General features: G+C 51.2%; 1 protein-coding gene across 1 annotated transcript; it reads right to left on the reverse strand.

Moving 5' to 3' along the window:
- Window positions 1-391: 391 nt before the first annotated feature.
- Window positions 392-23,256, reverse strand: BPIFB1 (BPI fold containing family B member 1). Its single transcript, XM_032604194.1, has 15 exons — window positions 23,113-23,256; window positions 20,387-20,522; window positions 19,576-19,683; window positions 18,507-18,656; window positions 17,656-17,737; window positions 14,542-14,605; window positions 12,431-12,516; window positions 11,258-11,437; window positions 10,256-10,309; window positions 9,616-9,774; window positions 7,446-7,513; window positions 6,502-6,547; window positions 5,342-5,405; window positions 4,317-4,393; window positions 392-2,767 (listed from the first exon to the last, which is right to left on the reverse strand). The coding sequence occupies exons 1-15, from the start codon at window positions 23,252-23,254 to the stop codon at window positions 2,735-2,737; spliced, it is 1,449 nt and encodes a 482-aa protein (XP_032460085.1). The 5' UTR covers window positions 23,255-23,256; the 3' UTR covers window positions 392-2,734.
- Window positions 23,257-23,458: the final 202 nt, after the last annotated feature.

Here is a 23,458-nt window from a genome sequence, read left to right on the forward strand (position 1 = left end):
GGGAAGCCCTGGGAAGGACACAGAGAGGTACAAGACATCATTATTGTCTGTCTTTGAGCCCCAGTCTATTCATCTGTAAAATGGGAAAGTTAACCCACAGGAAGCGTCTAGTACTGTACTGGGAACTGAGTAGCCCTCAGGGAATAGAGTCTGTTAGTTGTCACTGTTATTTTGAGGAATAGATAACAAACATATGGATAACAAGGGGGAAGGGGGGTGGGATGAATTGGGAGATGGGGATTGACATATATACACTATTGATACTGTGTATAAAATAGATAACTAATGAAAACCTACTGTATAGCACAGGGAACTCTACTCAGTGCTCTGTGGTGACCTAAATGGGAAGGAAATCCAAAAAAGAGGGGATATATGTATACTTACAGCTGATTCACTTTGCTGTACAGTAGAAACTAACACAACATTGTAAAGCAACAGTACTCCAATTAAAAAAAAAAGAAAACTGGGTCACTGTCCTGCTATGGATTCAGGTGGGAGGCTGGGGCAAGTGGGTGAGGCTTGGGTTCCCACCACTTCACCAGCTCTGTGTTACTTGAGTTCTCATCTGTAAGACAATAATTCCTGCAAGGCAGGAAGAGTTACTGAGATATCACTCGGTGTTTTTCATTTGCTGGTGCTGCTAAGACTCAGAGGGAAGCAGAGGACTTTTCCCTCTCCCAGCCCAGGAAGGTGCTGGAATCTTGGAGTTCCGGATCTGCGGCTCCTGCCTCAGGGGTGCACGGATGGCTCCTGTGTTTCAGGGTGCAAATCGGAAGGGGGCTGGCACAGAAGACCACCTCTCTTCTTCTTTACGGGGGGTGGAGACTCTGGGGGACTGATGAGGGAGCAGAGAGTAGAGGGAGGTGGTGCGGGGTAATGGATAGGAGCTGCTTGGTAGTCGTGTTGAACTGTCAGAACCTCAGTTTCCTCACTTGCCAAGTGGGAGCAGCATAGGAGAGGCACTGGGTGAGTGAAGGTCTGTAAGACCCTTGGCCTAGTATCTGCAGAGCAAATACTTGTCTTGGTTTGGGTTCCCTAGAAACAGAACTTCAGACCAGGATTTGAGTGTAGGTAGCTGATAGGGGAGGTGATGCCAGGAGACACTGGTAGGAGAGTGGGAAAGTGAGGCAGGAAGGGAGACAGCCCATAAAGGTGTGTATCAAGCAAGTGACCCCATGGGCACCTGGGGCTCAGTCCCTCTGGGGTGCTGTGGGAGCCAGTGTGGAGTTGTTCCCTGCTCCCAAGGGGTGAGGAAGCAGGGTTATATATTCACCACCCTCCAGGAAGCCCAAGAGGTTGTGGGCGGTCAGAACCCAGGAGCCATGGCCATGGCTGTTTTGGGGAAGTGCCCCAGTGTGGCCAGGGCTCCAAGCTGCTCACCTCTGACAGGATCCTATGGGGTGGGACGGAGATCCGTTCATCGGCACCAGATGGGACCAAGGACCGGAAGCCCTGCCCTACCCTCCAGGCTCCTGGGAAACTCTCACAATAGAACGTGACATGACCCTAGGGAGCCAGAGAAGATGGAGATGGACTGTCTCAGCTCCCTTGTGAGTGGGGGCTCAAAACCCAGGTTTAATATGATACAGAAAAATAATGGAATGTGGGATGTGGACCACAAAGCGTGGCTGGGGGTCGAGGATGCATGTGGGGGGCTGCAGCACAGGGCCCAGCACTCAGCAACTGCCCAGCAAGTGTTCACTGACCCCAGTGTGAGCACCTCATGCAGGGTCTTCCTGTCCCTCTCGGCCTAACCTGTAGGAGTCCTGTAGGAGAAACTCCTTCCTGGCTGCCGTTCCACATTGCGAGGTGTTCTTATGGATGTTTTTACTGTGAAGCTGTGTAGCGTCTTTTCCTGAAACACCCGCCTGTCCCTTCCTGCAAGGCCCCTCATGGGATGTGAGCTCTGTGTGCTGGGACGGACCCAGAGTCTGGAGGACAGGGGCCTTATTGTCTGTCCTGAACCTGCTGGCATCAGGAGGGCCAGGGAGACAATGACAGTCACGTGCTGTCTAAGTGGGAAGGGACTTCAGTGATAAGGCCCAACATCCAGGAGTCCAGGTAACAAGAGTGACAATGACATCACCCACAGATAACATTGTTTGAGCACCTCCCACGTGCTGGGAACTGATTTCTCTCTTTTCATCCTCACCACAGCCCTCCAAGGTGGGGACTAAGATTCTCCCCATTTTACAGAGAAGGAAGCGGAGGCCCAGAGACGGGGAGCCATATTTTAGGGTCAAGCAACCACTGAGGGGTCCAGGCCAGAACTCAAATCCTGCCTCCAGAGTCACACTGTTCAGCGAGCCCCCAACCCACCACATCACCAAGATCAACACAATGTGCGTACCCACCAGAGAGGTTGTCCCACCATAGGTGGTCTAGAAGCTGACGTGGAAGGCAGGAGGGGGCAACTGGCTTTTTTATTCCTGTCGCTCAGGGAGGTGGCCAAAACCTTGGACCCTGTCCACGTGTGTTTTGATATCACCAAGACATGTCTTGGACATGGCTCAGATTGGCTCAGATGTGCCTGAACATGACCTAGATGTGGCTTGGATGTCCAGTCCCTAAGCCTGCCAGGGGCAAAATGACCCCTGAGTTGGGACGAAGACACACTCCAGACTGCAGGAGTCACAGACAAGTTTATTTATTGCAGAGAGGGCCAGTCTACAGAGCTGGCGTCCACACTTCCAGTGCAAGTCTTCACTGGGAGAGAGGAAGATGGTCTGAGGTTCTACGAGGAGGCCGGGGTGACCACAAGGGCATCCTGGAATTGGAGGAGAAAAGTCAAAAAAGTTTTTTTTAACATTCTGCCTTTTTGTGGTTTATGCTAGTTTATCCTCCACAAGGTGACTGCTGGTATTGGGGGTCATGACCTTGAACTCACTCATAAAATATTCTTGGGAGGGTCAGAGCAGGAGCATCTGTGTGTGAACAGTGACACCATGCAGGGGCCTGGGGCACAGGTAAAGTATCTGGGTGCAAAGTCTGGGATTATATAGGACTGTTGTCCCCAGGCCCAGCAGATCAACAAAACTCCCAAGAAGTTTTGGGAAATGTAGATTCCTGGCTGTATCCATTGGGCCCCAGGCAGCTAAATTTTTAACAACACTCTGCCTTTTTTGAGGAAACTAAGTGTGACGCAAGGAATGTAGCCTATTAGATTTCCCCCAACATTCTATTATGATAATTTTCAAATATACAGCAAAGTTGCAAGAATTTTATAGTGAACACTTGTATACTCATCACCTAGATTCTACCATTAACTTTTTTAAAGCCATACTTGTTTAATCTCGGATCTATCCTTTTCTTGGGGGGCCATGCTGCGCATCTTGTGGGATCTTAGTTCCCCACCAGGGATTGAACTTGGGCCCTTGGCAGTGAAAGCACGGAGTCTTAACCACTAGACCGCCAGGGAATTCCCTCAAATCTATCCGTTTATTCATTCCTTTGCCTAGATTTTAAAACATATTATATTGTAAGGCTATTATAAAAAGGATATCAGTGTGTTGCTAGTCCAAAACAAATTAATAGAGCAAAACAGGAAATTTGGAAAAAGCAGATCCAAAGCGTGAAATGATACCTTTCTAACCCAAACTGCAAATGATGCTTTGCAACTTGATTAAAAAAAAAAAAAAAAAAGAGGACAGTCGCTAAATGCCCTCTAATAAGAGATACATGAAATATACTAAGCTTCAGCCACCCAGCTGGATGGACACCTGTTGTGTCCATCCAACATGAATTAAATGCAGTATGTGTCTTAGATAAACTGCTTATATTATAATTGAATCATTTTATGTAGTTCATTAGTGCATGGCCTGTATATTTAGACATCTGCTGGTTTTATGGGTGAGGAACCTGGGCTCAGAGAGGCCAAAGGATCTGCCTGAGGGCCCCTGGCTAGAGAGAGAGGCAGAGTTAGCATTTGAACTGATCCTCTGGTCCTCGAGTCTAGACCCAGCCTAGGTATCGTGCACAGTATGCTGTCATAATTCTCCATCAAAGCCAGCTGAAGCATGGAGGGTGGGCAGCTGAAAATGAGTCAAACGTCAACCTGCCTTTGAAGCCAGTTAACAAAGCCTCCTACCCTTCCCTCTGCCAGGTGGGATGACAGGTAAGATAGAAAAGGCTGGAGGTTTATGACTCCAGGCTAGGACAGCCATCCTCTTCCGCTTACAGATGAGGACATGAGGCCCTGAGAGAGAAGGGACTTGCCCAAGGTCCCCCATAAGTGACCAGAGGGGCCAGGATTGGAGAGCAGCACCCACCTCCCATCCCTGGGCTCTCCCTGCGACTGTATGTTTAACCCCACTCACCTCTGTCAGGGACCACGAAGCTGCCTCAAATCCCAAGGCCTTCACCATTGACACTGAGATCCCAGTTCTTAATTTGCCTGAAATCACAAGTGTGGTCAGAGAATAGTGGGCCTGGGGTGGGATTGGGCAGCTGTGGGAGGCTCACAGTTCCTCGACGTGGCACTCCCGACTCAGACTGCCCCTTTTGCCTCTCCCTGTTCTCCAGCCCTAGCGTCCACCCAGCCTCATCTCCCCATTCTTTGTCTCCAGCCCCAGCTTCTGGCTGCTCCAAAAGGTACCCTCACATCCTCTCCTGCTCCTGCTCAAGAAACATCAGGGCCTCCCATCATCCACAACACGTGCCTATGCTTTGAGATTTCTTACTCTAATAAAACAAAGACATGACAAAAGTCAGAGGTTACCAATTCTCCCCATCCCCAAGACCTGGGGCTGAACGGGAATAATTCCAACCTTTTCTCTTGGCTTCCTCCACTACTGACACAAATAACAGCCAACAACAGCAAAGGCTAAGAACTGTTGAACACTGACTGTATCAGGCGCCCCCTCTCTGCCCCCATACAAACATCTCCTTTATGCCTCTGAGGAAGGTGCTCTTATTTTCCCATTTTACAGAGGGAGAAACTGAGGCTCAGGATGATAAGGCAGCTTGTCCAAGGCCAGGCAGCCAGCAAGAAGGGGAATCAGCACTTGAGCCCGGGTCTATCGGAGGCACATTGGGTGTGCTCTAGTTGTCTGTTTCCACCTTGTCTCTCTCCTGCTGTCAGCCCTGTGAGCCTGGGACATTGCCATGCATGCCTAGGCTCTGGCATGAGTGAAGGAATTGGGCTGGGATGCTGGAGATGGGAAAGCTTATTTCCAGGTGGGTGACCTGGAAGGCTTCCTGGAGGAGGCAGAATTAGAACTAGGCTCTGAGGATAGGTGGAAAATAAATGAAAGGGGCCCCAAATGGAGACACAGGCAGGAGAAGTAAAGCACCTGCCCTCAATGCCCTGGGGACCAGGGGGATGGACAGCAAAGGGACGCACCGTTCTCGTTTGGCAGCAGGACGGAGGCAAGGATCTTGTTGGTGAAGTCTTTCAGAAGTTCAGGCTGTGAAAGAGAAGGGGCCCCATCACCCTGGCTGAGAATCTGAAGTCCTCCCAGCCATTGCTAGGATGGGCACAGTCCCGCCCTGTGGTGAGCGCAGCTTGTGGAGATGCTGAATCTCAGGTTCCTGACTGGTCAGAACTGCAAGGAAGGGCTCCACGGACAAGACAGGCTGTGGGGGGAGGGGTGGGGCACAAACCAGGTGGCCCTAGATCCAGCAGGTAGGGGACTGGGGTACGTTTGTGGGATGCATCCCTTGCCCCCAATCTCAAGGGCTCCACCGCTCTGTTTCAACAGAATTCTCCAAGGGAATTTCACCCTGTTTCCCGAGTTTTTGACTTCTCAAGGGAAGCCAGAAGTCCTGATTTTCATGTGGAAACCTCCCGATTAAAAAATATTTGTCGGGCTTCCCTGGTGGCGCAGTGGTTGGGAGTCCGCCTGCCGAAGCAGGGGACACGGGTTTGTGCCCCGGTCCGGGAAGATCCCACATGCCGTGGAGCAGCTGGGCCCGTGAGCCATGGCCGCTGCGCGTCCGGAGCCTGTGCTCCGCAACGGGAGAGGCCACAGCAGTGAGAGGCCCGCGTACCGCAAAAAAAAAAATTGTCAAAAAAATTAAAATAACAAAAGGGTGGGAAAATTTGCCCCTCTCCAAAACATAGAAACAAATACCCCACCACAGCAGAAGACAGGATTCAACCAATTTGAGATCTCTGATTCAGTCTGACTCAGGGAAACTGAGGACTGGGGGGAAGGGGCTGTCCAGGGTCACCACTGAGGTGAGTGTATATGAGCAAAATGAGATGTGAATAAAGGAGATGTTTCTGATTTAGGGTCAGAACTTTACAGAAGGGAAGTCTGTGTGTATCTGTGTATTTGTGAATGTGTGTATTCTCAGCTGTGTCTGGCATACAGTAGGTGCTCAGTAAACACCTGAACCAGGAGGTTGGACTTTGAGGCTGAGATCGGGGAGGCTGGCCAGCTCACCATGGGGCTGCCCGTGGGGACCTTGTTCAAAGCAAATCCTGGGCAATGTCTGCTTCTGAGATGGACTATCCTCGGCAATCCCCTGCATACCCAGGGAAAATCTGTTCATACTCACATCGAACAGGCCAATGGCTGAGTTCATCAGGTGAATCTGATCAGAGCTGCAACAGAAGATGCTCATGAGGCTGGTCCCTCGGAGTCCCATTCATTCATTCACCAACTACTTACTGAGCACCTATTGTATACCAGACACGGTGCAGGCTCTGGATGAACAGCAGTGACCCAAATAAAATCCTTGCTTCACGGAGCTTACATTGTAATGCATGGGGGGTGCAGGGGGAGATAGCAAACAAATAGTTGCCCAAAGAGCAGGCAGAAAGATCACCCCCAGGAGTGAGGACCATGGTGGACTGAGGAGCTCTTTCTCCTTCTAAAGGGGGTACCCTAATTCCTAGCTCCACTGTTTGTTGCCATGTAGGAATGCAGGCCATGGCGGCCAGATATTCTGATTTGTATATGTTGGCGACTAATTTATATTAAAAAACCTAACCCTATGTGGGCTGATGAAAACACATCCATGGGCTTGATTTGTCCCAGGAGGCTCCAGTTTGCAAGCCCTGAACTCCCTTTGGGGCAGCAGGAGGGTGGTGGGATGAGGGGAGGACAGGCAGGGTTGTAGGAGGCAGCGGGAGCCGTGTGCTGCTGGGCTGGGCTCCATGGGGGCTCAGCATCTGGGCATGACTGTCACTGCCACTCTCTTGATGTCCAAAATGGGCTGCCCCAGGCCGAGGGGATGGTGCTGGGCGGCCCCTTCCCGCGTGGCCAGGGTCAGCCTGCCCCGTGACTGCTGCAAGGCCATGTCCCTCTCTGCTTTCTCTCACACTCAGTCCTTGACAGTAGGACAGTCCCGGCAAGACAGACTTTCTGCCTGTCCTGAAGCAGCCTTCACTCACACTGTCACCCCAGAGGCTCAGAACACTGGGTGTTTAAAGAAACCAGTGGTCACCAGACAGGACTCATTTTCATCACCAGAATCTTCACAGTGATTTTCATGTTTACCTGATTTTGTTAAAGTTGAGCATAAGTAGGTCACCTCTGGTGTAAAACTGAGCTTCTGAGGTGGCTTCCTGCAACAAGAGAAACCCAGGCCCCATTTATTTAGAGGATGTGTCAGGTGTAGAGTGTGGGGTTCTGCAAGGAGGCTCTGGGACCAAGCTGACACCGTCTGAATCTCAGCTGTTGGCTGTGACCTTGGGAAAGGGTCTGACCGCTGTGGGCCTCAAATTCCTTCTTTATTGGGCTGGTACCTGTACCCACTCCCCATTGAAGAGACTGCACAGAGGATTACTGATCATGACAATGATGACAGTAGCCAGTACACACGGAGCCCTCACTGTGTGTCAGGTGGTGTTTTAAGAGCTTTATCTGATCATCTCCTTTGATCCTCACGACTCTTGTGAAGTGAGTCCTATTATTACCCCATTGTAGAGGTGAGGAAACTGAGGGCCAGACAGGATGGTAAATCTTAACCGGTTATTATTATTGGAAAGGTCAGAAACTAAGCCAGGCCTCAAACGTAGGTGCCGAAGATATCCATCATCTTGACCCATGGGCTGGGGTGAGCCCAAGTGCCAGGCTCCAGCTCCAGGGCAGCTGCACCCAGAGAACAAACTTCTCCTGCAGGCCTGGGCTTGGTGACCTTTTGAAAAGTGCCTGCCATTGGCCATGGAGGGGAAGTCCCCAGGGAGTGAGACTGGCCAGGGGGAGTCCACTTCCCCTGCTGGTTGGGGGCTCAGAGTATCCTCCCACACAGGAAACCAGGGCACTGTGCCTCCTGTAGTTGTGTGAATGGTGCCCGCTGACGTGGCATGTGGACAGCCTGCACAGGACATGCAGCGACCCTCCTGTAAGGAGAGTGTAACGTTAGCCTCCAACAACCAGGTGATGTCCAGATTCCTCGGCCTCACTTATCCAGGGCCCAGCCATGAACCTTGCCTCGTCTCTTTCTTCTCCCTGTCCTCTGTAGCATGCAGCTGGTGGCCCGCTCAGGTCCATTTTTTGGGTGGGGTATCATTCTTCAGCTGAACGCAGCTGCTAACAGTGCCCAGCCTTCCCCTTGTCTGGGGAACTGCCCTTGCTGGAGCGGAGCGGCCTTGCTGGGAGGTTATGCTGTGCCTACTCTGGGGGCAGTTATGGCCAACAACCGAAAGACAAGGGGGAACAAAAGGCCAACCTTCTTATTTCAGCCTGGGCTCGACTCTGTGGTGCCACCATGCTCCAGAGCTCTCTGTGGGGTGAAGCAGAAGCGAGCCTCCAGCTGAGACCACATCCTTGCTTAGTCCTTCTCCTGGGAGCTCTCCCTCAATACATCACTTTTATAAGAGTCTTTGTCTCGGGCCTGTTTCTAAGGGCCCCATCTAAGATACCTTCCTACTGGGCTTGCCCTTTGATGACTTCCAGCCCCATACCTTTACGCACAGGGTCCCCCTATATAGAAGCTCTGAGATCTGACCTGCTGGGGTTACTGCAAAAATCAATTAAGAACTTACTTGGAGCTGATTTAGTTCTGTTCATATTTCAGAAGAGGAATTACCCCTTTCCCTCTCAGCCCTGTGGTTTGGATAGAGCCAAACCCAATCCCCCACTCCTGTGTGTTTGTGTGTGTGTGTCCCAGCTCAGAAAATTTACATACTTCGTTTTTCTGGCCACACTGGTTGGTTCATGAGTGGGCATTTGACCCTAACTCAGCCAATGAGAGTCAGGTTTGGAAGTTCTGCTGGAACTACTGGGAAAGAGAAGCTTTTCCATTGGGGTTGCCAAGCGGATAGGTTATAAGCCTGATGTAGCTTGGGGGCACTTCCATGAAGGGATAACCTGCCTGAGGATGAAGGTAGCACAAAGAAAAACAAGGGAAGAGAGAAGAATGAAGATGACATAGCTTGAACACCTGGATCCAGCTATTCCTGAAGCTATCTTGACCTAGACTTTTCAGTTATATGAGCTAATAGAATTCATTTTGTGCATGTGAATTAAATTTCTGCCCAAAGATCCTGACTAATAAAGAGCTGGGCCCCCAAATCTCCTGATTCTTGGTTCAGAATTCCCTTCCCCTATCCCTCTGAGATAAAAAGAGTGGTGGAAAGGTTTAGCAAAGCAAGAGGGGTGAACAGGAACAGTGGACAGGGGTGTCCCCCAGGTTGCTGCCAACGTCTCAGACAACTGAACTCACAATGCCCAGGGTGAAGAAGGGGCGGTAGGCTTCACTGGTGGCAAATACTTCCAGTATGATCAGTTGGGCCACCTTGGCATTGCCCTGGTCCACAAGGAGCTCTGGGGTCTCCTGAGTCAGGATCTTCACGATTTGTGTGCGCCCCAGCTGATTTGCTGCCTGAAAGGACATCAGACCCACATGTGACCTCCCAAGTTCCTCACCATGGCCTGCCGGCCCCATGCAGCCCCATGTGGTCTGGCCACTGTCAACCTTCCTGGACTCCCTGCTTCCTCAGATCTTGGAATAGACTGTTGCTCTCCCCATCTCACAGCCTTTGGTTTTGCTTCTCCCTATATCTGGAATACTTTTCCCTTCAGGGAAGCCCTTCCTAATCTCCCAGACTCTATCAGTAGTGCTCTCATAACCCCTAGAATCTGTCCTTTGTCACCACACTTGTAACTGAATTATTATCTGTGTAATTATTTGATTCAGGTCAAACTGTCCTGTTAGATTGAAATATCCGTGAGGACTGGGACCAGTCTGTTACAGTCACCAGTGCTCGAAGGACAGAGCAGTTCCACACGTACTTTACTCCCCAGAGGCCAGTAGACAGACCACAGCAAACACCCTTCAGGCTGCAGATGGCAAATGGACCAACCTTTTCACTGATCACCTTGATGCTTGACTTCAGCCTGCGGGCCGTCTCAGGAAGCTAAGGAAGAGAGGAAGCCAGAGCAGGTCCACTGGTGGGGAGAGGGGAGACACACCTCCAGCAGCCCCACTGCTGGGATCCCCCAAACCCCAGAAAAGCTGGGAGGACCTGGTGGTCCAGTGCACATGTCAGTCCCTGGTGGGAAACATCCCCTATGTCAGCGGCTGTGGAGAATGAAGTCCCCGCCGGCCTGGACTTTTATTGTGGGTTGGTGGTGCTCGTGGGTCTGTGGGCGGCTGGCTCCCTGTTCTCAGAGGACATAGAGAATCAACCGAATTCTTACTATAGTCATGAATGTGGTTGCTGGTGACCACTCCCCTTTTCTTGTCATCCCAGCCCCTCACCCTGACTTCTAATCCCCGAGATTTTGGTGATCTGTTGTCTGTCAGCTGATCTGAAGTCCTGTCCCACTCCCCTAACTTTGGGCCAACCCTATCCCCTTCTGGGCCTCGATTTCCCCATCGGTCACCCCGGTGAGGTGGCACACTCCAGTTGACTAGGGGTGGTTTTCTGCTGTGCTGGGTTGATCAGGATTCTGCGGCTGTGTCAGCATCCAGGGTCAACAGGAAGGAGGGCCCCGAGAGATTAGTGATGTCTGCCGTGGGTCCTGCAGTGGACGGCGGTGGTGCAATCACCATCCCAGGGCCAGTCAGAATCTAAAATGCCCTTTGGACAGGCCTGTTATTTGGTAGAGGAAGCAGGCGTTTCAGGTTCCAGGAGGGCAGAACTAGGACTGGTGCTGGATGTTACAGGGAGGTTTTCAGCTTTGGAGTTATATTTCAGAGGCAGGGTCTGTTCGAGAAGGGAGTGAGCTCTCCATCACTGGAGGTATGTAAGCTGAGCCTGACAGATGGTGCCTGCTTAGGGGTCCTTGTGTCCCTGTTGATTCAGGAAATCCCCATAATGCGGCAGAGGTGGCTTCACGCTCTGTCCCATGCTGAGGCTTACCACATAGTGCAACAGGACAATGATTTCTTCTGGAGGGAGCAAGGCAGCTACTGCTGCATTCACCATATCCTTCCTCATGGTGAGGCTGAAAGGGCTGTGGTATAGGGAGGGCAGATTCAGGGAATCCACACTGTCATTGAACAGCTTAGTCACCTTTCCTTCTGAGTCCACCAACTTGGCCTAAGGAGACACAGAGCAGAAAGTTGTCTGGGAACTTTAACTCCACGACGTATCCAGTAATAACCTAGAAGGAAATGACACCATTCAGCTTGTTTCCCTTTTTGCATTTGCTGCCAGGAAACTCAGTCTGGCATTCAGTGCTTTGCTGTAGATGATGACTTATCTCAGGTGCCTAGCAACATCTACTGCACTTGTACCCCTCAGGTAATCTCTGATTTTTAAAAAATCTAGATGTCTTATGTGGCATTTAGGTTTCAATTTCTCAGATACCTCACAAACACTTTAGATGAAGGGAAAATTCAAGACTGCAACAGAACGGATGGAAATGTTTGATGCTGCTGTTTTCCGAGGATCCATGAAAACTGGTCTGAGATTCACGCTCCGTTGCTTGAACTGGTCCCTGAGGGCGTCCAGCCCCAGTGTGGGTGGGAGGCTCCACATTTTATAGAGAACTGATGGTTACTGGTTTCTTGCCAGGCCCCATGCAGCCTCATTTCTTCCTCTCCTTGGTGACCATTGTTATTACATTTTACAGATCAGGAAATTGAGGCTTAGAGGGGTGAAGAAACTTGCCCAAAGTCACACACCAGGGAGCTGTGGAGCTGGGAGAGGACCTTAGGTCTGTGTGATCCTCAATGATGTGTCTCCATCCTGCGCTCTTGTTCAAGGTCACCAGATATTTGAGGAATGGAAGGGGCTTGACTGCAAGAAAGGCCAAGAACCCCACACACTCTGGACCCTGACTGGAAAAATCAGGGTTGGAGGAAATCAGGTCACTGGGGTCCCTGTTCTGTGTGTGGCTTCCAGCTGCTGATTTTTCTCCATCAGAATGGTTTACATGGGACACATTCAGCCTGTTGAGATTCTTCTAAATCAGTGTGTCCTAACTGTGGCGTTTTTCTCCCCTGAAACAGACCCATGGTGTCTGACCCTTGGGGGTCAGAGAAGGGCAGTGATGTCCCCACTTTCTCCTTGAGGTCCCATGACACTCACCCCCAGGATGAGATGAACAACATTATGGTCGATGGCAGGAGACATAAAGTCAAACTCCAGATGGTCAGAGTTGAGAGAAACAGGCACTGCTCAGGGAGAAGAAGAAAGTTCTGTGAGGGCGGAGGACAGTATTGGATGGGATGGTTTGGGGCTGCTTTGGGCTGGAACAGCATTATTGCATGAGGTGGAGTAAGGGGAGGGGCAGGCGTAATGATGATGTCGATAAGGACCATGATAAAATGATGATGGGGCTTCCCTGGTGGCGCAGTGGTTAAGAATCTGCCGGCTAATGCAGGGGACACGGGTTTGAGCCCTGGTCTGGGAGGATCCCACATGCCACGGAGAAACTAGGCCCATGAGCCACAACTACTGAACCTGCACGTCTGGAGCCTGTGCTCCGCAACAAGAGAGGCCGCGATAGTGAGAGGCCCGCGCACGGCGATGAAGAATGGCCCCCGCTTGCCACAACTAGAGAAAGCCCTCACACAGAAACGAAGACCCAGCATAGCAAAAATAAATAAATTAATTAATAAACTCCTATCCGCAACATCTAAAAAAAAAAAAAAAAGATGATGATGATACTGACTGACATTTATTGAGCATATATCAAGCACCAGGTCATGGAATCCTCACAATAACCTTAGGAAGTAGGTCCTACAATTACCCTCATTTTACACATGGGGAAAGCAAGGCTCACAAAAGTGAAGTGACTTGCTCAAGGGCATACTGTGAAAAGATCTGAACCCAGTCGGTCCTATGCCAACGTTCTGGTTTGGAACAAAACTGACCTACTGCTTATACCTGTCTACCTCCCCCACCAGACTGATCTGCACCCCGCCCCAGGGTCTGGGTCTGTGCTAGGGATTGTGTGCGTTTGCCTTGGGATTCCCCAGTTGGCCGCCAGATGGCGGTGGCGTCTCATGTGCCCGGGCGGAAAATGGAGAGGACAAGGGAGGGGCGCAGAGGCGGGCGGGGAAGCTGGTCGTTGGTCTGCCTACTCCTCGGGGAGACCTCCTGCCCTGCCCCTGGGGAGCAGGGAAGCCGGACAGACTTGGGTTGGAGCCCCAGCAGCCTTGGCTAGCTTCTTCCTGCCTCTGAACCTCACTTTCCTCATCTTAAAATGGGGATAGAGTAGTATACCTGCCTCATAGGTTGTACAGGACTGGTACCTAGTAAAGTTGGCTCAAATCTGAATTAAACCACACTTGGAACTTGAAGAATTGGGTTAAAGCCTTCCCCTATCACTAATTTCCTCTGTGGACTTGGACAAATGATTTCATTTCTGAGCCTCAGTTTCCTTATCTGTGAAGTGGGGTAATGATCCACTCCACTTCATGGAGTTGTCTGAGGAGTCAGTAAGATAGTGTATATAAAATACTCAGCCCAAGGGCTTGGCCCAAAGCAGGTGCTCTATGGGTGCTGAATGCCTATTGATTCCATTCTCTTCTTTCCACTCCTCTCTGGTGGCTTTGAATGAACCTCTTCAGATCCCAAAAGAGTAGATGGTAGAATTTTCTTCTTCCTACCAATTCCCTCTCTGAGGGGTCCAAGAACTCAGAATTTCACTGTGAGTGATCTGAGGATACAATTTATTTCTTCCCTAGTAGCCCATAGTAGTCTCTGATCATCCATCCATCCATCCATCTATCCACCCATCCAGCACACATCTGTAAGCACCTCTCTGTGCCAGGCAGAGAACCTGCTATGTATCTGGAACTTTCCCATAAACTTTTAAGCCTCACTAACAATTCTGTGAGGTAGGGCTGCATAAACCCCATTTTATAGATGAGGAAACAGAATAAGGAGGTGGAGTTGGCTTTTTCAAAGCCATGGAGCAAATCAGTGGCAGAACTGGGATTTGAACTTGCGTTTATCTGGGGCACCCACTGGCTCACATAGAACCTTGCACATACTGTGTGCTCATGAAGTCACAGTTGTGGTGATTTCCTGTCTGCTCATCCTGGGCAGGGATCCGATGATTCTTGTCTCACTGGCTCCTGGGCCAAGTTGCTGCTCAAGCCTGATGGGGGGAGGCCTGCCTTGGGCAGGGCCAGGGTCTGGAGGCCAGCTCAGCGGTCAAGGAGAAAGGTATGAGAGAGCGGCGCACCTACCCATCGTCAGGTTCAGGAGGTCCTCACGCATGTCCTCAAAGGCTGCCTTGATCACAGGGCACAGCTGCAACAGCACAAATGCAGGGCCTCCATCAGCCAGGGGCCAGCACATAGCCCCACAGTGACCCATGCCCAGCCCTCCCGCGCTGAGTCCCATCCCTGTGCCCACGGCCAGCCAGATTTGCACCCATGGGATTGAGGACTCAGTGGTGCATCTACGTCCCCAGCCATCACCACTGCTCAGAGCCTGTCACAGCCTCTGGTGTCACTTGGCATCTTTTGCAATGGTTTGTCCCTTGCCCTGTGTCCAGGGCGTGCCTGTCCTGTCAGCTGTCCTCCCCTCAGACTCACCGTGTTCACAAGAGCCCACGTTTCCATAGGAGGGAAATGGAGAATGCGTTCCTTCATTCACTTCTTGAGTCAACACTAGGTACTGACTTCCTTCCACGTGTCAGGTTAGAGTACAGGCCAGCAAGACAGACCCAACCAGACTTGCGAACAACCTCTGTGGGTTTCTAGCTCCAACATATCTCTTTGCCCCCCAAACTCTTCTCCCCTCAAAACTGCAGCAGTTCTCAGCAGGGGAGGATTTTGTCTCCCAAGAGACATTTGGAAATTTCTGAAGGCATTTTCAGTTGTCACAGTTTAGGGGGAGTGTTACTAGCATCTAGTAGGTGGAGGCCAGGGATGCTACTAAACATCCCTCAATGCACAGGATGGCCGCCACAACAAAGAATTAGGGGGCCCCAATGTCCATAGTGACAACCTCTGGCCTGAGCTGTTCTTCTTGGGCAGGAAGTTAAACAATTGACTTACTTGACCATGGGGCCCAAATGCCTTGTTCTCTGCTCTAGGCGGCCTGTTTTCCAGGGCAGTGCTCTGAGATTTTGTCATTTTGTCTTAGGTACAATTTCCCCGGTGAAGAACCTTCTGATTGACCACCCATTGCTACTCTCGAGAAATGACAATGCACTTTGACGAATGTTAATTTTTCCTATGAAAATCCTGTTCCCTGCTCCAGCTGCTTTGCCAACCCTGAACCCAGGAAGGATGGAGGAGTTGAGCTCAGAGACTCCCAGCATTCACTGCTGGGAAGGGTGTCGCTGGCACCCTCTGCATCTTCTCCCACAATTCCCCTTCCTTCAGTTCCACCCCTGGGTCTCAACCCTGGCTACATATTAGAATCCTCTTCTGGGGCAGCTAGGATCCTCTGGGATACCAGGGCCCCACCAGGCCAATTAAATCTGAATCTTTCAGGTCGAGCCCTGATATCAGTATTTTGAAAAGCCTTCCCAAGAGGTTCTGATGTGCATTTGGGATTGGGACCCACATATTTACACTGAAAGGGGCATCAGCATTTTCTAGATGGGCTCCTGCCAGATTTAAACATGCTGCGCCTTTTTCCCTTCATGCCAAGTAAAATATTCATAGGACTGCAGTTTCAAATCCAGTGATTCATGGTGGGAAACCACGATGATTAATGGAATGCCAGTTTTCTCAAATTGTTCACTTTATTTGGCTTTTCACCCTTAAAAACAGATATCATGCAAAGAACATTTTATAATCCCAAGTTCTTGCCATCTTTTCTAGTGGAAGACACATCTTTAGCTATTAAAGTATAATGCCAGTTAAAATATGATTTTGCTGGAGGCTGGGAAAAAATTTCCAGCTGGGCTCTACTTTAAGAAACTTCCACCTTTAAATAGAAAAAAAAATTTCTTAAGAGAAAAAGTACCTCACATAAGTAAAGCTAAGTTTTACAGAATTATTTACTTTCAAAGTCCTTTCAGAAGGCTCTCTGGAATGGTTTTAAGAAGTATTAAATACGGTGCAGCTATTAAAATAGTTATGATTATCATACAACGGCATAGGAAATAGACATACTGTAGAAGGTATCAAATAATATTGATGTCGAGTGCAGCCACATAAAAATCTGAGTGCACGTGGATGGAGATTTGGAAAACAACATGCAAAAGAAAAAATAACCGCCAAGTTAAGGTTGAAGGATTATGGGTATTTTTTTCCCAAAAGTTTTGGTTATGATAGTGTGTTTTCCATTCAAAAAAGATTTTTTATTAAAAATATATTAATTATTTGACAAGGTGCTTTTATTATTTATTGATTTCATTTTGGCCATGCAGCCAATGCAGCACGCAGGATCTTAGTCCCGTGACCAGGGATCGAACCTGCACTCCCTGCAGTTGAAGCGTGGAGTCTTAACCACTGGGCTGCCAGGGAAGTCCCTGACAAGGTGTTTTTAACCCCAGGAGAATCACTGTTGTGAACACATCTTGGAATTTACAGTGAAAATCAATGGTCACGGTGGATGAATCCAACTTATAGAGTTTTAGTTTACCTGTGACATTGAAGGGACATATAAAATGAGATGGATTGGTGTTTATGAATAAGAAACATAAGAAAAATAAGTGCAACAAGACCTGGTGGGTGACAAACCCCTGATGACACAACCAGGATGGTGTGAGGCCCTGGTGCGCTCGAGCCAGCTTGGACCAATTTACGAGGGCCAACTGTTAAATTTTTAGGAATATCTGAGCTTGGTGCTAAACCTGACATTATTAAAAATTAAGTTGTATAAACTTACAATTAAATAAGTTATGCTAAGATCAAAGTCAATGAAAACTCAAAACTCATTACTTCCTAATTATTTTGTTTTATTTTGCTGTTATCTATTGTTCTTAGCTTATTTACATCTATTGTATCTGCATGGTGGAAATGCCATACAAGAGTGGGCTACCAGGCATCTCTTCCTGACTCTGCTCAGTGACATCACACTAGTAGCTTGAAATTGGCAACGGAAGGGGTGTTTACATCAAGGAAATCAGTAAATGTTACAAATCAGAGCTCCCTTCCTTCAACCAACCCCTCCTGAGTCAATTGTAAGCAATTTATCAGCACATCACTGTTCAAGGTCCCCTGGCTGACTTTGGGGAGTTTCATTACCTTGACCTCAAGAATCCACTGCTGAAAGAGTGACCCAAGCCCAGAAGCTTCCCACTCGAGGAAACACAGGTCCCTTAGCACCAGCGTGCAGTTCCATCCCCAACCACAGGGGGAGCAGGCTTCACAGGCCAGAGAGACTCTGATTCCACTTACCTCGCTTTTCACCAGTTTGGGCAGGGCTGGCACCAGGAGGCTTATGACCTTGTCAGCTAAGGAGTTGAGCAGGAAGGAGTGCCTTCCCAAGAGGAGAAGAGGAGAGAGATGAGGCAGGGTCAGAGATGATCACCCCTCCCCTGTTTTACAGAAGGGGAGACTGAGTCCAGAGGAGGAAGGAACTTGCCCAAGGCACAGGGTCTATTAGAAACAAGGCTGGGGTAGACCCTGAGCCTGGTGTAGACAGTGGCAGACAGTTCTCAGGGACAGGGCCTGGGGCTTGTCTTTAGGAATTCGTGCTGGACACTGGGATGAGGGCAGTTGGCTTCCCCCCCCATTCTCCTGCTAAGGAGAGGTGGAGGGAAGCACCATGTCTTTGAGCATCTTTTGCGTGCCCTGCCCTCAGCTGAGTGCTTAGCGCCGCTGCCCTGTTAATCCTCTCACTGTGGCCTGGAAGGTGAGACATGGGGAGGTGACTTGCCCAGCGTCACCTGGACAGTAAATGAAGGAGACACGTTTGCCTGACTCCACAGTTTATACCCATGGCTCCACCCTAGTCTACCTGTGTGGTTTGAGGGGCCTAGGAAAGAGCCTCCTCTCCACCTTCAAAAGTTTGCCCCAATTTCTGGCATGATGCCTGACATCCCGTCATTATCACTTCACCCTTGATATCTTGAGCTCTCTTTGACATCACAGATTTCCTGGAGGGAGCTCCAGATCAGGAGTCAGGAGAGATAAGTCCTTTTCTTTCTGTGGGCTTCAATGTTCTCCATCTGTAACACGGGGCCAGAACACCACCTGGCTTCCCTCCCAGGCATGCCAGGAGCCCAATGGGAGGAGGTCACACTCACTTATGTAGCAGGCTGATGCGCAGCCTCCCGTGGGTGTTGGAGCAGTCTCTGAGGACCAGGCGGGAGTGGTCTCTCTCGCTAGTCTCCACGCGGATGATGGCTTGGGCCTCCACCTCCATGTGCAGCTCCACAATGGTCTTGACCAGGGGCCTGGGAGTGGAGGAGCCCCATGCTGTGAGCTCCATCCCAGCTTCAGGCTGGATCAAGCCAAGCCTGCTTTCCACCTCTGTCTCCTGGCTCTCACTCCTCCCTTCTCAGGCTCCTCGCTGGGTTCTCCTCATCTCCTCAACTGTTGACTTTATTGTGTCCCAGGCTCAGTTTCTGGATTCCTCTCCTGGTTTAAATCCTCTGCATATGTCAGTAGCTTCCAAACTTATACTCACTTCTCAAATGTCTTACAGTCATCTCAGGTTTAACATGTACAAACTGAACTATGGATCCTTCTCCGAATCCTCTCCTCTCATGATCTTCCCTGTTTTGTTTGCTGGCCACTCCATGCTACCTTGACCCCTCAATCTCCCCTCTCCTCCCGCCCCACCCCGAGCCCCCATTCAATCTGTCAGGAAATCCTGTTGTGTCCTCCGAGACATATTTGGAATCTGTCTACTTCTCACCACCTTCCTGTTCCTAAACCCCAGTCCATGCTATTATTGTCTCCTCCTGAATTATTGCAGTAGCTTCTGGATAGCCTCCCTGTCTCCACTCTTGCCCCCATACACAGCAGCCAGAGGGCTTCTTGAAGAATGTGAAATCATGTCATGTCCCTCCTCTGCTTAGAGCCCTGCACGGCTCCCATCTCGCTTGGTAAAACCAAGTCTTCACCTTGACCCACAAGGCCCTGTACGATCTGGCCCCAGATGCATACGGGGGCACCACCTCACTGCCCCCTTTCCCCGCTCTCATTCCGTTCTGTGAACAAGGCAGGTGCACTCTTGCCTGAGGGCCTTTGCACTTGCTCTTTCCTCTGCTTGGAACTCTCTTTTCCAGACACCTGCATGGAGGATGGGGGTGGGGAGAATGAGTGGAGGAAACTGTCAGGCCAGCTGTGCCTGACTGAGGGGACACTCACGTGTTGAATCCAGCTACCATGTCCAGGGGAACATTGATCATCAGCTCCCGGCCATCATGTAGGGGTTGCACCTGCAGCTGGAGGATGCTGGCTGAGGTGACTTTCAGCCTGGATGGGACACGAGAGAGATGAGATTCATGCCTCATGTTCACTGAGCATCGTCCCCAGACCAGCTTCCCTCCATCTTTCCTGTCTCCAACCCCCCAGTGCCCAGCCAGCAGCTGGACCCAAGCCCTGTGTGCTGACTCCTCCTCAGCACGGTCTTGCCCCCATCCTTCTCCTCTCCCCTGCCCGCAACACTTCCATGGCTCCCCCATCACTTAGGAGATGGATCCAAGCTCCTGGGGCTGACTTGTAAGACCATCTGAGCCCTGGCCCTGCTGATCTCTCCCTCTTGGCCTTGGGGTCTGAGCACCAGCCACTCTGACCCTCACCTCCCCCTCCCCATGCCTTTACTCAGGCCAGTCCCTCTGCCTGGAATGCCATTTCTTCTTGTCTCCTGGTGAGCATGGAGTCATTGGCTCACCTGTCCCCTCCACTGAGAAGCATCGCCTTATCCCTTCACCCTCCCACACCGGGTGACCTTCCTCTGAGGTCACCCCCCTTAGGGTTCCTGGGTCACTCTCTTACGGTTATTGTTACTCCTCTGGGAGCCTCCGAGGGAGAGGCTTTGTTTGAGCCATCCTTCACGGTCAGGCACAGAGCTGATACCAACCAATGCTTGTTGACCGATTGATGGAGCGTGCAAAGCGTGTCCCGGGCAGATGTGTGGGCAAAGAGCTAGCTCCTGACTTGGTTCTGCTCCACTTACTGGATGATATGCTTCAGGATGGACCTCACCAGGCTGCTGAATACGCCCCTGGCCGACTCCTTCTTCATGGCACTGAGCAGCGGCAGCTGCTGCAGGGTGTTGATAGCATCGTGATCCTTCAGTTTCTGTGTCAGCCCTGAAGACAGATCCCAGGGATTAGGGTCCAGCAGGGGGGGCGAGAAGGATGGCTTGGTGGGGGCTCCAGGCTGGGAGGGGACATCACTCAGGGCTACGTGGACTGGGATATAAGGTGAGGCTATGGATGGCTCCATTCTGATCATCTCCACTGGGTAAATGTGGCCTGGAGGACGATGGTCCAGATGGGTCACTTTCACGTGAAGACTGTGGCTGGGCACGGGTGGGACCATTCACACCCTTGAACATTGCCAGCCTCTGCTGGGAGTGTTGGCCAGGACACCCGGCATGTGGACCTGCAACTCTCTCCCTAGCCAGGGGCAAACACTCTGGAGCCAAGAGGCAGGGAGCTCATAAGGCCTTGTTTGGGGCCGTTTTGCTGCTGAAACTCACTTGCTAATGATTCTCTGACATCCATACCCTATGGGCCTATTGTCCAAAGAGCCCCAGGTGCTGAGTAGAGAAAGGAAGAGCCAGGACCCCTGGGTTCTGGTCACTGTTGGACTTTTTTTTCCTGACAGCTGGAGCCCATTTGACTTGTGTGCAGAGCAGGTCAGAGTGCTGGAGAGCTGATGCTCCAGAAGAAAACCTCAGCCAATGACTGACGGGAATTGGTGTATAAATACCCCAGCTCCCTCCACCCTCGGGCAGGATGACTTAGGTGTGTCGCCGCCGCCCCGTGGGGACACTGTATCCCAGAGTCCCTGTGTGTTGGTGCCTCTCAGAGACAAAGTGGGCCTTTTTGCCTGCCCTGTGACAATGGAGCTGGTCCCTGTAAATATTCCTCCTCTGCCAGCTGGCGCACTGTTCAGCACAGTCAGTAGAGGCTCTGGAGGGACGTCGGGGAGGAAGGAGCTTCCCCTCCTGGCCCTGGTGCTCCTCTTGCCAGACTCCAGTGGCATCACCTCCCAGAGCTTCAGGCTGTGAGTTGAGTGGACTCCCATGGGCAGCCCGTGCTGGGGGCACCCCAGCTCCCTTCCAGGCAGTTACCCAGGGACAACTTCCCAGTGAGTCAACAGCAATCCCTTTGTCCAGGGGCTGCTTCCCAAAGAAATCCATTTGCTCCTTGGCAGACAGTTCTCTGCCAGGTGGCCTCAGCCTGCCAACCGTGGACCAGCTCTCACCCTGGACAGCTCAGGGACTTTCCCCACCATTCAAGGGGCTTCAACACGCTCCTCCCATGAGTTCTGGGGAGGATTCTCTCCTCCAAGTTTCTTCATTACTTGGATTTGAGCTCCCTACTGCATCCCAATGCCTAGGGTTCTCATTTGGCGTTCTCACTTTTTTCCTTTTAGCCAATTTTCCAGTATTCCAATTCCTGCTGATAATTCTTTATACAAACCCATCCGTTGGGCTTACTATGTGGTTCCTGCTCCTGACTGGCCCTGACTAACGCAGATGCCCGCTAGGACTGAGCTGCAGCTCCCGGTGGTAACTGGCTTCCCCTTACCTGAGTTGCTTCCCGCTCTCTTGCAGGCATTTCCTGGGATCACCTCCAGAACAACCCACCTGCACACAGCTCCTGAACTCAGACTCTGCTGCTGGGGAACCTAAATGGCTGCTCTTCTCCAAGCTCCTTCTGGCTGAAATTCCACATGCTTGCAATTCAGTGTGGGCCCAAGGCACATATGCCTCCCCAAAGAGTGTCAAGAGCTCTCTGCTTCCCATCCCTCCTAGGGGTTCCCTCCTCTGGTTACAATGCCTGTCTGGCCCTGCAGGACCTGACCCATCCCTGCCCATCCAGATGCGGCCCAGACCCACTGCATACAGAGGATTGGTCTCTACTTGCTCCAGTGGGACCTCCAGAGCCCACTGATTTTCTCCCTCTCAGGGGACAACACTGGAGCAGTGGTTCTCAACTGGGGCAGTGTGCCCTGGGAGACACTTGGCAATGTCTGTCGACATTTTTGGTGTCACAGCTGGGCCGAGGGTGCTGCTAAACAGCTAGAGTGCACAGGACAGCCACCCACAACAGAGGTTTTCGGCCCCCAAGGTCAGCAGTGCTGAGATTGAGAAGCTGGGCTGTAGAGGCCACTAAGCTCTCGTTACTTCCCGTAACAAGAAGGTTGTTGTTACTTCCCAACAACCTAGGGAGGCGGAGCCTCTTCCAGAGGAGGAAACCGAGGCTCAGGGAGTTACCAGGGCCACAGAGCTGGAGCGTGATAAAGCTGTGCCCGTGGCCCAGGCGGCCAGACTCCCAGCTGAGGGTCTTCGCTCTGGAGACTAGTTGCACCCTGGGCCTAACTCAGAAGAGGTGCTCTGGCAAAGGGGTTTAAGTGAGAGCAGCCGGAGAGCAGTTGCATCCTCGCATGGAGTGGCCGCACACCCCTTCTGCAGGCCACGGGACCTCAGAGTAGTGTGTTTTGGAATCGTGGAATTTAAGAAGAAGGGGATCTTGGAATCATGGACTCTTGAGGATCGTAGACACTCCCAAATTTTGTAACTCACCCAATCAAGTCTCACCCAAGACCTGGGATCCCAACAATGCCCTGCATACCCCCAGTGATGGGGAACTCTCTCCCTCCTTTGGAGGGCTGCTTTACCTGCCCCCTTGCCTTATGGTGGTGAGGCCTTGGGCGGCCAAGACTTACTTTGTTTGATGACTTCTGGGCCGAGGCTGAGAACCGCAGGAGGGCTGAGGGTGGCTCCCACCAGATTGGCTGCCAGCAAACCACAGAGGAAGGTGAAGGTCCGTGGGCTGGCCATCTTCTTGGGGGTGGGCAGGTGGCCCATGGCACAACCTGGGGTGAGCATAGAGGGCCCTGTTAGCTGGGCAGAGAGACCCAGGCCAGGCCCACCACGCCTGGTGACTTGGGGCATGGAGTCCAGGAGAGGCTGTTTAGTGAGATGGTCAATAGAGTGGGCTCTGGAGCCCTACTGGGTCTCTGTGTCCTTAGACAATCAACTTAACCTCTCTGTGCCTCAGTTTTCTCATCT

Source organism: Phocoena sinus, chromosome 15 (genome assembly GCF_008692025.1).
Source record: "Phocoena sinus isolate mPhoSin1 chromosome 15, mPhoSin1.pri, whole genome shotgun sequence".
NCBI classification, from domain to species: Eukaryota; Metazoa; Chordata; class Mammalia; order Artiodactyla; family Phocoenidae; genus Phocoena; species Phocoena sinus.

Coding starts and splice junctions, on each gene's coding strand:
- BPIFB1 (XM_032604194.1), bottom strand. CDS start 23,254: ATGGGCCACCTGCCCACCCCCAAGAAGATGGCCAGCCCACGGACCTTC. Junction 20,523..23,112: donor CCCAGAAGTCATCAAACAAA/GTAAGTCTTGGC, acceptor ATCTGTCTTCAG/GGCTGACACAGAAACTGAAG. Junction 4,394..5,341: donor CCTGCTGCCAAACGAGAACG/GTGCGTCCCTTT, acceptor TTGTGATTTCAG/GCAAATTAAGAACTGGGATC.